Below are 18,569 nucleotides of genomic sequence, written 5' to 3' on the forward strand. Positions count from 1 at the left end.
GTGTACAAAAAATACTAAGACACAGAAGTTCCTACTCTGAATTTCAATTAAATAAAGATTTTATCTTTGTGACATACTCTGTGACAGTGTCGCTTTAAGACTTAAAGTACATGTATGCCACTGTGTTTTTCAGAACCACCTAAAACTTTTAAAGAGCTATTTACTAAATGCAGAGTTGTGGAGAATTGACCAAGACATTTCATTTTCTTTCAGTCCAAAACTGGGGGAATAAAACAGCCACTTGACCTATTTTTTCAGCTGAGTTATTTAATTTGAAAATGTGCAATACCCTGATAATTTTTTGTTTTTTAGTAAATAAAATACATGAAATATTTGTGAGTGTGCAAATCCATAACATATGGTAACAAAAGTTAAAAGTGCAATGTTTATTATAACACCAGAACTTTTCCCCAGTATACTGCTAAATATATAATACAATACAATATCAACACTACTATGGTTAATAACCGTAGTGGAACGTATACAAATACTTAACTTAAAAGTTATAATGCAGCCTCCCAAGATCGTTACCCAAAGAAGACGACCTTTTCATATATAGACAACCACAAAACTTCGGGATATGGCTGAAAATAAATAGGATTATGTAGAATATATCGCTCATAGGGTGCCTCCCCCGATGAAAATGGGGGGGCTAGTAGTCCCTTGGTTCCTTGTGAAGTTTCTTAATAATGCTCAGGACTTCAGACGGGTAATGGTAGGAAAAAATGATGCTTTTTATTGATAAATGCTTAATAATCGCCATCAATATAAAATATAATATAAAGAAAAACGGTATGGTCCTACGCGTTTCGTTCTGCGAAGAACTTCATCAGGGACGCAATTATAAATAAAATCAATGTACAAATACAGCAAATGTACATTGATTTTATTTATAATTGCGTCCCTGATTAAGTTCTTCGCAGAACGAAACGCGTAGGACCATACCGTTTTTCTTTATATTATATTTTATATTGATGGTGAATTTTCACCTTTAATCAATAAAAAGCATTGTTTTTTCCTACCATTACCCGTCTGAAGTCCTAAGCATTATTAAGAAACTTCACAAGGAACCAAGGGACTACTAGCCCCCCATTTTCATCGATATATTCTACATAATCCTATTTATTTTCAGCCGTATCCCGAAGTTTTGTGTTTTGTGGTTGTCTATACTGCTAAATATGCATGCATTCCTATTATAAATAATTTCTGAAATCTGGATAAACATAAAGAGACAGGAGATGCGGTAAAGAGAGTAAGTGTGAATTTACTTCAGCGTGCACGCAACTTTATTATTTTTAATTTGGACAGGAACAGATAGTCATTCAAACTTATTGGTTTGCATAAAATAATCTACTACAGTTTTACCCTGCCTATTTCGGGTTTAAACAGTGAGTTTACTTACCTTTACTCCCTCGCCATACTAATAATTGTTTCAATTTGTTTTAAAAATCACACATCACCTATGAGTAGGAAAGCTCACTCTCCCTAACAATTATGTCTATCAGCTATTATTGTTTTCATCATTTGTTTTCCTTGTTTAGCAAATATCAAATATTCAGTATCTGTTATTGATCCGCACTCCTGGATAGTCTTTGAAATGAGAACTGTAGATTTTAGTAGACATTCTTTAATATTCCTCACTAAATGGTCACAGTGTCAGTAATTATGGACAAGCGAGGGATGATGTATATACTGTAGCATTGCACACAGAACCCTGAGAACTCTGCAGTGGGGAATACAGGGCCATTACTGCACTATTAGTGGCTTACTGCTTGAATACTTATCACGGCAGGGAAACTGGCGCACATTAAAGGTTTCTTTTTACCGCAGCCAGGGCCGGATTAAGAGCCCAGTGGGCCTGGTGCTGATAATTATGATGGACCGAATTACAAAATCTTATTGACCAAAAACACTAAAACAGTCCTACCTCCTAAGCGTCATGTATCTGATGGAGATGGTGCTGGAGGGAAACTCATAGGATGCAACTATGAGAAAACACTACCCTTTGTTAATCTCACGCTTTCATCTTTCAAGTAAACCCATACCCCCTAACAGCAGTGTCCAGTAAAGCAGGCAGTCTATGGAAGCGGTAAAAGGGTGGGCCACTGACACAAATCACAAAACCAGAACGTCCGAAAGGGTGAACATACACAAAAAGGGGGCATGTCTGTGTCCCCACGTCTCCCAGCCTCTTAGTGTCTGTGTCCCCATGTCTCCCAGTGTCCCCATGTCACTAGGACACAGGGAGACATGGGGACACAGATACTAGGGAACACTGGGAGACCTGGGGACACTGAGACTCATGGGGACACTGGGAGACAGACACGAGGTGACACTGGGAGACATGGGGCACTGAGACACTGTGATATATAGGGGACACTGGAGACTTGATAAAGACCTGGGTACAGGTCAAAATGTTGCGGTGTCCAATAAACATGCTTAACCCCTTAAGGACCACACTTCTGGAATAAAAGGGGGATCATGACATGTCAGACAGGTCATGTGTCCTTAAGGGGTTAAAGTTATCACAGTGAGCGCCTGAGATTTTTTTATTTTATACTAGGCACTACGGTCACAGAGACACTATAGGGCACTGAGAGACATGGGGCACTGAGAGACATGGAGCACTGAGACACTCTGATACATAGGGGAAACTGATACATGGGGGACACTGATACATAGGAAACGTTGCGGTGTCCAATAAACCTGCCTAAATCTATCACAGTGAGTGCCTCAGATTTTTTCTTTTATACTATGGGACACTGAGACACTAGGAGCCATTGGGAGACTAGGGGACTTTGGGAGACTAGGAAACACTGAGACACTAGGGACACTGGCACACTACAGACACTGAGAGACATCATGGACACATGGGGATACTGAGATACTAGGGACACTGGCTGGGAGACATGGGGAGTGCCCCATGTCTCCAAGGTCTCAAAGTCGCCCAGTGTCCCAATGTCTCCCTGTGTCCCCCAGTGTCTCCATGTCTCTCAGTGTCCCCTAGTGTCTCAGTGTCCCCATGTCGCCCAGTGTCCCCTAGTGTTTGTATCCTCATGTCTCCCAGTGTCCCTTAGAGTCTGTGTCCCCATGTCTCCCAGTGTCCCGATGTCATGAAAGACATGGGACACATGGGAACACTGGGAGACATGGTGCCACTGAGACACTAGGGACAGTGGCTGGGAGACATGGGGACACACACTAGGGGCCACTGGGAGACATGAGGCCACTGTGTCCCTAGTGTCTCAGGGTCCCCATGTTCCCCAGTGTCCCAATATCTCAGCGTCCCTATGTCTCGGAGCTGCTGTCTGGACTTTCTGTGCAGAGCTGCTCCCTCGCGGATCAGTGAGTAGAGAGAGGCAGTGAGGGAGATGCCGTAACTTCTTATCACTGCCTCTCTCCACACAAACAGTGACCCCTACTGTCCAGCACTGGTATTGCAGAATAATCTCTGTTTATACTGAGACAGACATTTGTATTGTCGGTATTACTGCAATACCGGCACCGGCTAGGCAGCCTCAAATACCTGAAAAAATACTTCTGAGAAATACCTGGCAACCCTAAGAAATACGTGAGAAATACCTGGCAACCCTAAGAGTAGTGTGTAAAAAAAAAAAAAAAAATGTAAAAAAAAAAATTTTTTTTTTTTTTTTTTAAATCAATGGGCCTATTCCATGGGCCTGGGCCTGGAGCTGCAGCTCCATCAGCCCCTATGTTAATCCGGCCCTGACCGCAGCAGGTTTTTCATGGCCTTTCAAGTCCAATGTAATTCTGAGATGCTATCAGGGATTTTAAAAAAAAATAAGTAAGCGAAAATAACACCTTGCTTTCCAACCAAATCATTCCCTAAATTCCGTTTTTTTTTTTTATCTTTTCAGGGTACAGATATGAGTTATTTTGCCTGATTAAACATACACAAACTCCACATTGTCTGGTATGTACTAGTATTTTCACCATATTTTATACAGCATGAAATCTATCTGTGTTGAAATGTTTTTTAAAGCAATATTAAAGTAAACAAATCATTCATTCTTATTTCAATAGCCATATCAGCAGAACCGTAACTTGAAACCACTGGGCCCTGGTGCGTTGCCCAACAGGCATAACGCTCTTTGTGCCCATTCACGCACCATGTGTGCGTCAAAATTGCCTCCTGCTAGCGTCTCATCAGCAATTATAAAAATCTGGATAAGCGGGCCTGCTATATCCATCAGCTTGTACTGGGTGGCTTTTAAGCCAACTTCGATTCCCTTGCGGGGATCTTTACCCGTCTTAGTTAGAAAAGTGACCAGGAGTGGGTCAAGTTCAGGGGTGACAGCCACCTTATCAGGAATTATAGGCCGTGGACATTCTGCTCTTAATTTGGCCCTAATCTCCTTTTCTAAAGGTTTACGAAGCCATAATCTGCAATATTTGGCAATGTGATCAGGGGGTGTCCATTCCACTGAACGAGGGTGTCTGATGCAGCGTGGGTCAAATAGAGGATGACCATTGGTATCCAATAGGATATCGTCCTTAGTATTTTCTAAATTAGTAGTGGACATAGGATCAGTGTCCTGAAAGGACTGGTTTTGAGGTAGGAGAAAAGTCTCTGTTACAAATTCAGAAGAGGAAGGGTCACCTGGGAGATCCTCATCTGGATATGCATTGTATTCGTCTATCACTCGTAGGTTATAGCCAGAGGTTGAACCCTTTAAGGGGTCAGATTCTGAAGTCAAAGTGGGTTTGGCATGAGACAATTTAGCTGTCTTTGCTGGGGCTTTGCCTTTGCCAGCAGAAGCACTGTTACCTTTCCAAGGGCGCTTACGTGGGGCTTCGTCATGGTCAGAGACCCTGGAATCATTAGAGTCTGACAATTGCGTGATGGTGGCAGTAGTGGCTGTCTGGTTACGAAACGTTGCCATGGCTTTGGGGATAGAGTCTGCAATTGCAGCTTGAAGCCAGGCTTCTAATTCTGCTGACATTGCAGGTTCTGGTTGGTCCAACATGATGACCAGTAAAATAGTAGTGGGTTCACCACAGAATCAGTATACCAAAAGGTATATTAAACAACTTTTATATAAAATACTCATGGGAGTAAAACAGACAGGGAAAGTTAATTAAAGGAGTCAAAAAATATATGGAAAAACAAAATAAGGCAGGTCAATAATATATATTAGAGAGCTATAATTGGAATAGACTCACCTGGGAGGAAAGCAGCAAAGAAAGAGGATTTGGGAGGAGCCTGACAGACTGTTATGTTCTAATATGTGTCCTGATTGGTTGATTTTTTCTCTCTATATGTTTAACTATTTCTTTGCTGCTGGGAGGTTCAGTAAAGAAGGTTAAAGCAAATATGAAGCCTCCTGTCTTGCCATAAAATTGCCTCTCTGTACTGACCTGTTCAAACTCATTGGACAAGATGTGCTTCTCACTTGTTTAGATTTTTTCCATGACCTCTACACACACCCCCACAGCAACCTTTCCTTTTTCACTTACCATTCAAAAGTGCTTTTATTTTCTCTTATCGATTTAATTGCTTGTGAAAGGATTTACCTGTGAAAAAAAAAAACCAAAGCAAATTTTCCAGCTCTTTATATTTCATTACATTAGAAGAATACAGCAGATGAATGCAAAGGTGCAGCTTTGCGGGTCCTCCTTATCTCACAAATGTACTCGTCTTAAAAACTACTGTCTCAAAACTTTTCTGCTATCTTTTAATAAACCAAAACGTTCCAGTGCTAGAAGTTGATGACTAATGACATCTATGACCTTCTCTGTACAGGCGAATACACTGTAGTTGTTGTCATTAATTTGTAGAGGTTAGGAATAGAGCACGCCTAATAGATGTAATTTTTGGTTTGCATCCGTCAGTAAAACGGTTGAACTGGCAGCAGCCTTGGTGAACCTCAGTGATTCTATTTTGCAGTCTGAGTAAGCTGGCTGCTCTCATTATCACCTACTGTTTGTGTTTGCCAGCGTCCTGAGATGTCACCATGTCCATGTGTTGGATTTATTCCTAACGAGGTCTGGTTTATATCCTCACACTGTGTTCCTGTACTTGAGGACCTTTCTCACAGAACAGACTAAGGGGTGATAATGAAATGTTACAGAGTAAACTGAATATACTGTTATTGTAGATTCATTGCCTGACGGCCCCTGAGACCAGCTCCAAATGGAACCAGCAACGAGACCAGAGTGAGCAGTACACCCAAGAAATGTGAGTGTAGAGAAGTAAACCCTTCTTTAAAAAAATGTATATGTTTTAATGGTCAAAGGGTTTGTATATATACACTTACAGTTCTAGTGTACCTGTCATGGTACACACGTACACACAGCTTTACATTAAATTATAATAGAACTACATTTTCGATATACCTTTTCTAAGTAAAATTTATTTTAAGTGTATAGATTTAGCATATAATTGCATATTGATGTAAGAATACAACCCTTTTCAATCATTTTTCTTGATACTTTGTGACAACTCTACCTACAAGCTGTGTTTTAAATAGCATAGGAACTCTAATGCTGGGACACAGGCAGTGGTACAGATCATGTTAACAAGTGATGGAACTCTCTATAACATTTGAAAGTGAAATTTCTGACTTTCCAAACCAGTGGCTACTGAATCATAACAATCTAATCCTTGAGGATTCCTCACTGGAATGGAATACCTTGCTAGTGATAGTTGTTACAGAACTACTGGAGCTAAATAAGTTGACCAATTAGTGCTGGCATAGCGTGTGCATGGATCAAATTGTTATGACGTCAAAAAGTCCTATGGGGACACTATAGGCACCAAAACAACTTGTAGTCTGATTGCTCAATTTTCTGCCATTTCAAGTGAAAAATCACTTTGTTTATACAGCCCTAGCACCACCAGCCCTTGCACAGCCTTCCCAAACACTTCCTCTAAAGAGACATCTAACATTTAAACTTTCTTTATTGCAATTTTATAGCTAATCTTGCAGGAAACCCCTGTGTTTGATTAAAGTTCAATTTGCAGGACAGGAGATAACACCTTCTGAAGCAAGTTAAAGGATCACTATAGTGTCAGGAAAACATAGCGGTTTTCCTGACACTATAGTGCCCTGAGAGTGCCCCAGCACTCAGGGTCTCCCTCCAGTGGCGCTGAAAACCCCTTCAGCAGCTTACCTTATTCCAGCGCCGGGCTCCCTCGGCGCTGGTGATCTCTCCTCCCCCGCCAACATCAGCTCCCTCTGCTGACATCAGCAGAGCTGCATGCGAATGGGCGGCAAGTGCCGCACGCGCATTCAAGCTGTCAATAGGAAAGCATTTTTCAAAGCTATCCTATAGACGCCCTGCATGATGGAGGCACTAGAGGCTGGCTTAACCCCAAATGTAAACATAGCAGTTTCTCTGAAACTGCTATGTTTGCATCTGAAGGGTTAAAACCTGAGGGAAATTACACCCAGACCACTTCATTGAGCTGAAGTGGTCTGGGTGACTATAGTGTAGCTGGAAATAACTAAATAAGATTGTGCTGCGTTTATTCTCCCCAGCCATGATATATATAGAAATTACCCCATTTGTTTATGGTAAGTTATATAGTCCTGATATAAGTCGTTATAATAATTGTTTAGTATCTTAAACCAACTGAAACTTAATTTTATCCCCAAATAAAGCATTTAATTCTTAAACCATATAAATAGGTAAGAATCTCCCAATCTATGTAGTTGGCCAATCGGGATACTAGAATGAATTACTTGTGTATTTTTTAAATTTAATTTATAGTTAGAGATTCTACCAAAATTATGAATGCATTTCAAAACTGCCAACAGAGATGTTTCTGGATTAGAAAGTGTCAGAACTACATCATCTGAATATAACATGATCTTTAAATTCTGGTCGCCATAGCGAATTCCTAGGATTTCCTCCTCATGTCTTATATAAGCTGCCATGGGTTCTGTTGAAAGTGCATACAACATTGGGGCCAATGGGCACCCTTGTCTTGTCCCATTAGCTACCCCAAACCATTCTGAGTTGAACCCTTTTCCCGAGAGCCTGGCAGATGGAGCAGTAAAGACTCATAATCCTATCCAGTATAGGCCCTGTGACTCCGAACACCTCCAAGACATCCGACAGATCGCACCAGCTAACTCTGTCAAAGACCTTTTCGGCGTTCAGAGCCACAAAGGCCACCGGGGAGGAAATAGATTTGCAGATATGCATCAGATTTTACAGTTTGCGAATGTTATCGCCTCACGGTCCTTAACAAAGCCGTTTTGATCAGGATGAACTAATTTGGGAATGAAATCCTTTAATCTCTCTGCCAGCACCTTGGAAAATATTTTAATATCGGTATTCAACAGGGATATAGGGCGGTAGTTAGTGACAAAATTATGTTCTTTGTCTCGTTTAGGAATCGGGGTAATACAGGCTTGTAGCATCTCCAATGGGAACGGGCAACCCTTATCTATTTCTCCAAATACTTTTAGTAAGATTGGAGCTATGGTAGGTTCCATTATCTTATTGGAACAGGCTGTGTAACCATTCAGCCCTGGGGATTTTCCCTCCTTAAGGTCTTTAATAGATTTAGATATCTCATCCAGGGTCAGAGGAGAACTCAATTTCTTCATGTCATCCTCGCCGAAGCTTGGTAATTTTAATTTTTTGAGAAACTAGCGGCTTGCTTCTGAGGTTGCCTGTTCCGATGGGAGATTATACAGAGCCCTGTAATATGAGGCAAAAGCTTTACCTATATCTGATGGAGAGATATTAACTTTGTCTCCCTCAATTAGCTTCCTAATTATTTGGCTTCTTTTTTTAAACTTAAATTTGTCCGAAAAATGCTTGCTAACTCTATTATCCCCTTTGTACCAACTTTGGTTCAATTTTATTATGGCGTTGTTATTTTCTATTTCTAATTTATTTCTTATTTCCAATTGGGTCTTCCTGATTTGAGCTGATTTCAGATCTGTTACCATTTTTCTATTTTCCTGCTCCAATTTAGCTAAAACAATATACAAATCATTTAAATCTTTCCCACTGGATTTATTGCGTTGGGCCCCCAACTTAATTAGAATACCTTGCATATGAAGCTTTTGAAGGCACACCATAGTGTGCTTCCACTAGCCTCATTATTGTCATTATTCAAAAAGAATTCTTCAGCCTGTCCGGGTTTCATCTGAATGTACAAGTTCTTTATTCAACCTCCAGGACGTTATGCCCTCCCTCTGCCCTTTTTCCACTATCTGTACAAGTATTGGGGCATGATCAGACCAGGTAATTATAGCAATTTTGGATTTCTGAAATTCGACCAGGTTGCAGCTTTTAGTTAAAAATGTATCAATTCTTTAATGAACTTTCCGGAAAAAAGTAAAATCGCGATCGTTAGGGTGTTGTGCCCTCCAGATGGCAAACAGGCCGAATTCATGCAGAACTTCCTGGAAGGAAATCTTATTCCTCTTACTCCCCCTTTTTGACTCCTTCATGCAATATTTCAATGTTTTATCTGCTTTTATATCCGGTACCATATTGATATCCCCAATCCCCAATCAACAGGATTCCTTCTTGGACCTGATCTAGTTTAGAAAAACAGCAATTTTACTTACCGTAAATTCCTTTTTTCTTTGTATAGTGGCGGTACTCACAGTTGGGATGTTCCTTCCAATCTGGGACAAGAAGCTCCCCCTTCTTCCGGTTTTTATGCCTGTGCTCTGCCTGCTGCCTCCATAAATCCTGTATGCCCTGTACACACGCCAGTAATAAAAAAGAACCCAAACGGAGACCGAATCATGCAAAATTCATTTAATCTATACAAAAAGTGGAGGGAAAGCCAGTACTGCCACTATACAAAGAAAAAAGGAATTTACGGTAAGTAAAATTGCTGTTTTTCCCTTCGTATAGTGGCAGTACTCACAGTTGGGATATATCAAGATCCCTGTAAAAAATAAAGGGTGGGGACTCAGCAGGCCACAGCTTGCAACACCTTCCGCCCAAAATCAGCCTCAGATGATGAGAATATGTCCAGCCTATAATGCTTGATAAAGGTATGCAATGAAGACCAAGTAGCCGCCTTGCAGATGTCTTCAGGCGAAGCCGCAGCTCTTTCAGCCCATGAGGTAGCCATAGCCCTAGTTGAATGAGCCCTTAATGGGAATTTAAGGGGAATCCCTTTGGAGCGATAGGCCAACCCAGAGACAGCATTACCCGCACATTTGCCTTGAAAGTAGATGAAAAGATGATCTGAGGATCTAAACTCCTGAGTTTTCCGAAGGTAGCATTTCAGGGATCTCCTAACATCTAGGAGATGCCATTTCTTTTCTAGCTCAGATGTGGGTGATTGACAAAAGGCTGGCAGAACAATAGGCTGGTTGATCATAGCACTTGAAATAACCTTAGGCAAAAATGAAGGTCTGGGATGTAGAACTACTTTTTCTTGATGAAAAATGGTGAACTCCGGCGAAGATGATAGAGCTCGGATTTCCCCTATTCTCCTAGCGGAGGTAACCGCCACCAGGAAGGCCGTCTTGAAGGTAAGGAATTTGGAGACTTGAAACAAGGGTTCAAATGGTGGTTCACAAAGGGTCTGAAGAACCAGAGACAAATCCCATGTAGGAAAGGAAACCAGCCTGGGAGGCCTCTTCAACCGTACGGACTTAATAAACCTTCGAACAAGAGGGTTAGATGCAATATCCTGAACCAGGAAGTGACTAAGAGAAGAAATCTGGCCCTTGAGTGTAGATACCCCTAGGCCGGCTTCAAACCCATCTTGCAAAAAAGAAAGAATTTTCGGAACTGAGGCTTTGGCCGGATCAGAATTCCGGAGATAACACCAGGTTCTGAACTTCATCCAAACCCTGAAGTAGATTCTTGAAGTGGACGAGCGGACAGATGACAGCAAAACGTCACAGAGATGGTCAGAAAGACCCTGACCTTGGAGTATCATCCTTGCAGCAACCATGCCGTCAGGTGAAACATTGCTAGGGTTTCTTCTGGAAGCTTCACGTTCTCTAAAATGTGAGAAGAGACCGGGAGGTGCCAACGAGAGATGGCCATGTTTTCCACTTCCGAAAACCAACTTCTGTTCGGCCAGAAGGGCAGGACTACCAGAATTCTTGCCTTCTCCCATCTTATTTTCTGAACAATTCGTGGTATAAGGGCTATAGGAGGGAAGACATAAGCCATATCGAAAAACCAAGGGATCGATAGACTGTCTAGGACATCTGGGTAATCTCTTGAATGAAGTGACGCAAATCTCTGCACCTTTCTGTTTCTCCTTGTTGCCCACAAGTCCATCTCTGGCCTGCCGAAGCGTGCAACCAGCTCCAGAAAAACTTCGTTTGATAGAGCCCAGTCTGCTTGAGACCAATGGCTTCTGCTGAGGTCGTCTGCAATAACGTTTAGAGACCCTTTGATATGGGTAGCTGATATTGCGAGAAGATTCGCTTGGGCCCAAGCCATTATGTGGTAGCAAAGATCTTGAAGAGCTTTTACCTTTGTGCCCCCTTGGCAATTCAAGTAGGCCACCGTAGTGGCGTTGTCCGACTGAATCCTTACCGACTGATTGGCGATGAGAGAACCGAAGGAAATCAGAGCTTCCCAAACCGCTTTTAATTCCCTGAAATTTGAGGATGCGCATGCCTCTTCTTTGTTCCAAAGCCCTTGATGGAAATGAGAGCCTAGATGAGCGCCCCAACCCGTCTGGGAGGCATCTGTGGTTATCGTAATCCACCGTTTTAGTGCGAACGACAGGCCTTTTGAGATGTTGTCTTTTACTTTCCACCAGTTCAGTTGTCTTTTCACCGTGTCGGATAGGCGGAAGGGAGAGTCCAGATCTTCCTGTTTCCGCGTCCACTGGGACAGAATGTCCCACTGTAACGGTTTGGATTCCGCTTTTGCCCAGGCGACGGCCGGTATTGTCGCAGTTAGGAGGCCTAGCAACCTCATAGCATCTCTGATTGAGCTTAAGTTTCTTTGCAGCTTTGATACTGCTCTGAAAATCCCCACTTGTTTCTTTTCTGGAAGAAAAAGAGATAGGGACTGTGAATCTATCCGAAGCCCCAAGAATACTAAACTCCGAGACGGAGTTAATTCTGACTTTTCCAGGTTCAGGATCCAACCGTGATCTTTTAAAACCTTCCTTGCAATCTTGATATGAAGTTCTAGCAGTTGTCCTGACTGGGCTTTCAGGAACCAATCGTCCAGGTATGGAACAATCGCAATACCTTTCAGACGTAAAACTGCTGCTACGGGTGCCAGAATTTTTGTAAAAACTCGAGGAGCTGAAGATAGGCCAAAGGGAAGAGCCTTGAACTGCAAATGGAGAATCCTTCGCCTTCTCGTTAGAACTGCAAATCTGAGAAACTTCCGGGAAGATTCTGCCACTGGTATATGCAGATAGGCGTCTTTTAAGTCCAACTTTGCCATGAAATCTCCCTTTTGTAATAAGTGTGTTACAGACAGAATGCTCTCCATACGGAACTTCTGGTATGGTATGCAGGTGTTGACTTGCTTCAGGTCTAGGATCGGACGAAAGGATCCATCTGGTTTTTGCACCAGAAAAAGGCGTGAGTAGACTCCTTGAAATTCCCAACCTTTGGGTACCTTCTCCACCACATTTTTTCTTAAAAGGATGAGTGCTTCCGTAAGCAGAGCCTCTGTTTTTACCTTTGAAGGATAGCTTGACAGAAGGAAGGATGGCCGGGGACTTGATGAAAACTTTATCCTGTAACCTTCTGAAACGGTTCTTAAAATCCACCCATTTGAAGTACTCTTTCTCCATTCGTGGGTGAAGAACCGAAGGCGTCCTCCCACTCTTTTGGCGTCAAAACTTCCTCTTTTTGTCTTGTCTGTTGGATTCATTCCTAGACCACTGGCTGTTGTTGCCACCCTGTTTGTGGAACCTGCGAAACCGCCCTCTTAGATAGTTGGGCAATCTGAATATCGACTTTAGGAAGATCTTCCCACTTTTCCTCAGACTGTAGTTTGAACAGCAGTTTAAAATGCTTTGAAATGAACGCCCGTCTTTCAGGATTCTTCCATTCTCTGTGAAGGAGATCCAATATTTTTGGAGACATAGGGAAACCTTTAACCTTCACATTGGTAGGTTCCATCTCTTGAAAAGCCGCACTCACTTCTTTAATGAATCTTTTCAATTCTTCTGGTGGAAAACCCTCCTCCACACTAGAAGCCAGGCTGGAAATATCCGAAGAGGAAGAAAGGGAACATTCTCCAGAAGAGACGTCAGACTCAGAAGGGGATCTATTCCTCATACGTTTTTTAGGCAATTTCTCTTGAATTGCTGGGTCTTTCTTCATCGTATCTTTAAAAGACTCAAATGTCTGGGACAAATTTTCCTGAAACCAGCCCAGGAAGGATGCCATATCTGGTAACGAAAGGACCGCTGGCCCTTGTACTGGAATCTCTTATATCCCTGGGCTCTTGGTTCCAGCGGAAGGGCTTTCTTTGTATCTGACATTTGTTTAATAATGTCTTCCAACGGAGTACCAAACAGCTTGTTCCTCTCGAAGGGTAATTCACATAAAGCTGCTTTCGATGCTGAATCAGCTGTCCATGTTCGAAGCCAAATAGCCCTCCTGGCTACTGATGATAACCCCATAATTCTTGCTGATAAACGAAGAAACTCCTCAGCAGCATCCGAAAGGAATTCATTGGATAGCTTCAGCAGGAACATGAGATGGGAAGGGTCCGTATCGGATTTTCCCATAAGGGAATCTTCCAGTGCTTGAAGCCAAACACTCTGGGCTCTGAGCACTGCTGAACCCGCAACTTCAGCTCTGCACTGAAAACCTGCGGCCTGGTATATTCTTCTACATGAAGTTTCGGCTCTTTTGTCCATAGGATCTTTGAGGCCTGAGACTTCGCCAATGGGTATAGTGGTTTTTACATGTCTTTTTGCGACATCCGTCAGGTAGAGGAACAGCACATTCCAGACAACTTAAGTGCTTAGACTTGCTTGTGGCTTTTTTGGGCACAGAAGTAGACATCTTGTCCTTATCTGCCTTGTCCGGAGCTATAGGGCTGGACATATCTGTGAACCAGAATAAGGAAGCAATTAATAATAATTTAAATAAAATTAACGCATGCATTATAATAGGTGATAAAGAGGAGAGTTTAAATAGTTAAACCTCACCTTTATCCACCTGAGATCCGTGTAGGAGGGCTGGTGACACGGAGAAACCGAACTGTACACCCACACTTGGGGTCAGAAGGGTTCAGCACAGCTTAAATACCCATTTTGAAATTTTGCGCCAAAACTCCGGATCGCGCATGCGCAGTAGCGCGATACCGGGTTTGGTGGAACGCAACGCCACCCGGGCGTGCGTTCCACTGCTGTACGCATGCGTAAAGTCCCACGAGGAGGACCGCCCGGGAACTCCTGAAGAAAAAAACACATAAATAGCCCTACCTGGTCGCGTTCCGTAACGCCAGACCGGAAAAACTCTCTGCCACTCAGCTCCCGCCCGGGGAGCTATCGGGCGCACACCTCCTCGATCAGCAGCCTGTGCTGATCGCACCTTCTCCACCAGACTGGGGAACCTGTCCGTCCCGTTGTCGGGACAAGAAGAACTGGCGTGTGTACAGGGCATACAGGATTTATGGAGGCAGCAGGCGGAGCACAGGCATAAAAACCGGAAGAAGGGGGAGCTTCTTGTCCCAGATTGGAAGGAACATCCCAACTGTGAGTACTGCCACTATACGAAGGGAAAATATATTTTTAAAGAACTTTTGAGAGTATACGTTTGGAGAGTAAGCATTAACAAGGGTGTAGCAGATATAATTTATATTACATACCAATATCAAGTATCTTCCATTGTGATCTTTTAATTCTTCAATCAGCTCAAATTTTAACCATTCTGCGAGGATAATTGCAACTCCACTTTTTTTCTTTTTATTTGGAAGATCCGAGCAGAAAACCCTAGGAAATCAGGAAATCTGGTAAAACGCCATCGGTGTGCTCCACCAGTCTTCCAATGGGTCTCCTGCACAAAGCATCAATCGGATTAGTTTTTTACTATAGAGTCATATAAATAGCCTCTTTTTTGAGGTGTATTGAGCCCCTGTGCGTTGATTGAAAAGACGTTTAATGTCATCTATACAGAACCTGCCGAAGCCCCCCTGCCAACTCCTCACATAACCGGGACAAGACGTACACATACACAGACAATCTTACATTCATCCTTACTGTCTTAAGACAATGTCTAAATAGACAGAATCCTAGCCTATATTTCTATCTAGGCTAAATCACAGTTGCTGACAGCCTGATAAATCTTAATGTTAGAATTCTATTTTACCCCTTTCTCATCTCCCTTCTCCGTATAGTCCTGTATTTAGTGAGAGCTTGTACTTTTTAGTAAAAAATAATTTCTAAATACATTTATTCAACCGGCCTCAATCAGGAAAGTCTTCATTAACCTGTTGAATGTAGACGCTGCATGAGACTTGTCCTTAACCCAATAAGTGCATGATTGTAATTAGATCGCTTTATTCCTATAGAAGTCATCCCTTTATCCTATTACAGAAGTCAGTATTAGGTCGTGTCACTTATTCCCGCAGTTCACAATTTGGTTCGTTAAATATGAGGCTCGTTAAATCTTGAAGCACCCTTTATATTTACATTTTTCTTTCTTTTCTTGTTCAATGCGCACACCCTCTATTTGTTTTCCAAGACATATTAAAATGAAAAAAAAACAACAACTAATTTTCCCTTGTAGGCAAACAGAGAATAATTCATTAAAGTGGGTTTAACATGCAGAGCACTGCACGTATCTCTCAGGGGGTACTGATATCTGAATTGCTTAGTTCAAAGCTCCCGTCGTCGGCTGCAGGAATACTTGTTAGTCTTTTATTTCAACAAGAAACGCTTTGAATTGCAGATGAGGGAGAAAGATTTTCAGATGTTTAGGGATTAGTTTGAGGCGACTAGCATACCAAGTCATTTTCTTTGTAAAGCTGCATTTGCTACAAACAATTATCTTTTTTTTTTTTTTCTTAATAATTTAATATTGGTAAGTTATTCCACTGAGTGCCAGAAAGACTAGACACCACCTATTTTTTAAAAAATATTTTTCAAATAGGAGCCATATATCTACACTATCTTCACGTCATCTGTTACTGATCATATGTATCATGTCCAAAAAGTTTATTAAACACGTTTTATGCGCGTTGGTATATGGAAATATGTGCAAATGATCTGCTCCCTATACACGGTTGTGTACTGGTAGTCAGCAGTCCTGATCTGAGTGATGGCATGCAGATTACGTCTATACATTTTCTACAGTATGCATAATAATGTGTGGAATGTCAGGAAGTCATAAGGAATGTAACATTTTAGGCCAAAGTAGTTAAAATGAAAACAGCGGATTCTACTACTTTGGCTGAAAAACTCATCTTAAATTTGTGACCATCACACTATATGTACCTTGGCACTCCACTCTTCCTGAAAGTCTATTTCAAAAGCCATATGGCGCTTGGAGAGCTGGAGATCCCGTGCTGGAGGCAACATTTTGGGTTAAACCATTGGAGAACAGTTTAACCCCTTTAGGTAAGAAAACGCCTGGGAGCCTCCTGGTACCATAACTTAATTTTGATGAGGTTGTTATGGTGACCGGTAAGTTTCTTTCAGATGGCTGCCCCCATACAGCAAAGGTAAGCCACGAGACGCAGTGAAAAGAGATATTTACTTATATGTATACTTGACACATTAATTCAAATAGAGACTGTAATGTCAAATCTTTATTTTAAAAATCAAATGATGACTCTATTCTTTTAAGGACTTGTACAGGTATAAGGTCCCAGAATGGCAAACTGTGTTAAACAAATAAAAAAATAAATGGTCTTCCTTTCCCCAGGTGTACTGTCTTCAATAAAAGCAAAGAAAAAGAAACATTTTAAGAATGATGATTTAATATTGTGACCTTATCCAGGGCTTTATGTTAATTAGTATTTATGCATTCACTAATGAGAACATTAAACATTAGACTTGAACTTGATTAATACTGGAATCTCTAGGAAGAGCTAGTAGAACATCCGTATGTTGATGGGACACGGGGGGTATAACTCGGCATCTAATGAGGTCTTTATTATCTGTGGGACTGATAGGTCTGCAGGGGTTGGCAAAGGGATGGGAATATAAAAATGGACAGTCAGAACACATATTGGCCATGGATAGTGGTGTTTTTATTGTAACACCATTGAATATTATTTTCTTTAGATTTGATGCTCTAGTTCAGAGGTTTGAAGCCCCCGATTCCCGCAATCGATGGGATAGTCCCCTCTTTACAGTACACGTCGACGACGAATTGCCATTTGAACAAATCTGTAATGCCATCTTTCACCGAAAGGCACCACCACCCAACCAGTCGACCCAAACTGTAAGTAACCCGATGTTGCATGACCTCTTCTTCTTTTACTTTTCCATGCTCTGTATTTATTGATTTTCTTCTCCTGCTTTATCACCTCACTTTGACCCATTGGTTCCCATCTTGAAGATGATATCAGTGTTCCGACACTAATCTTCTTTCTCTCTGCACAGCAACCACTCTCATCAACAAACTTTCTCCATGAACTGGACAAGGTCACCCAAGATGTCGTTACAGTGAGTGTCAGGCGATATTGTAAATCATAAAAACTCACTACCTGCTGCCCTTTGTGATGTGTCCGTTTCTGAGAAATGTTAATTGGCAGCCATGTTGAAGTCACAATGTTTGGTGCTTTTATGCTCCAATACAAAATGCAGTTGCAATCGATGGTAACTTTGAGCATCCTTATTCTGCTCGAAAAGGTGCCTAACTATCTCTTAAAATCTCTGTAAGTTGTATTTTTCTTTTCTTTTGCGAGCATCATTGTTAAATGGAAGATACGATTTAATACATAGATAAGACAGAACTACTGTAGCGTAAGCTTTGAGTCCTACTTCCAAGAGTTTACACTTTAAATAGATGTGAGAGTGTTTGCGAGAGAATTTAGAACCATTACAGTCTTATTGAAAATATGTCTAAAAAGAATTTCCACTTATAGGAAATTAAATGATAATAAAGTGATACCATTATAAGCCTTGCTAGGGTTAAGGTGGAGCAATTAAATCTAAAATTGAACAATTAGTAACTACATTAATACAAATTACATGATGTCTTTGTTCACAGGCTATCCTAAATGCCCAGAAAACCAGTCTTCCTGGAGATGTCATCGTGGTACCTGGAGCCAGCGAGAAAATATCCTTTACAAATAATAAATCTGTCCAAACAACTGTTAAAATCTTGTTATGGGAAGTAAGGCATACATCCTACTGCCAGTCCGTATTTACAATGGACTGGCAGTGGGTACTTACAAAAAAATGAGGTCTTGGTCTGACCTTCAGAACAGAACCTCTTTAAAGGTCACAAACTTACCCTATATGAAATTGCATGCAACATTCTGATTTAACCAGAACCTTTCCTTCACCCTCCAAACTATGTGTCCACAAATGTGGATCAGTGGGCTCCCTTTATCATTTGTTGTGGGAGTTACCCTAGAACCTTTGGTGTGAATGGTTTATCTTTATATCCCAGGAAATGGCCTTCAGGAACCTAGAGTCACTTTGTGGGGCTGCTAAATTTCAAATG

The 18,569-nt window shown here is 41.6% G+C and overlaps 1 protein-coding gene across 2 annotated transcripts in view; it reads left to right on the forward strand.

The window, feature by feature from the left end:
* Window positions 1–18,569, forward strand: part of KTI12 (KTI12 chromatin associated homolog) — a 69,615-nt gene that overhangs the window by 49,038 nt on the left and 2,008 nt on the right. For both annotated transcript variants that reach the window (XM_063449435.1, XM_063449434.1), the window contains exons 5-9: window positions 3,879–3,934; window positions 6,120–6,199; window positions 17,180–17,339; window positions 17,501–17,563; window positions 18,111–18,179. In XM_063449435.1, coding sequence (XP_063305505.1) covers window positions 3,879–3,934; window positions 6,120–6,199; window positions 17,180–17,339; window positions 17,501–17,563; window positions 18,111–18,179 — 428 coding nt within the window. The remainder of the gene's footprint in view (window positions 1–3,878; window positions 3,935–6,119; window positions 6,200–17,179; window positions 17,340–17,500; window positions 17,564–18,110; window positions 18,180–18,569) is intronic.

This window comes from Pelobates fuscus, chromosome 3 (genome assembly GCF_036172605.1).
Source record: "Pelobates fuscus isolate aPelFus1 chromosome 3, aPelFus1.pri, whole genome shotgun sequence".
Lineage (NCBI taxonomy): Eukaryota > Metazoa > Chordata > Amphibia > Anura > Pelobatidae > Pelobates > Pelobates fuscus.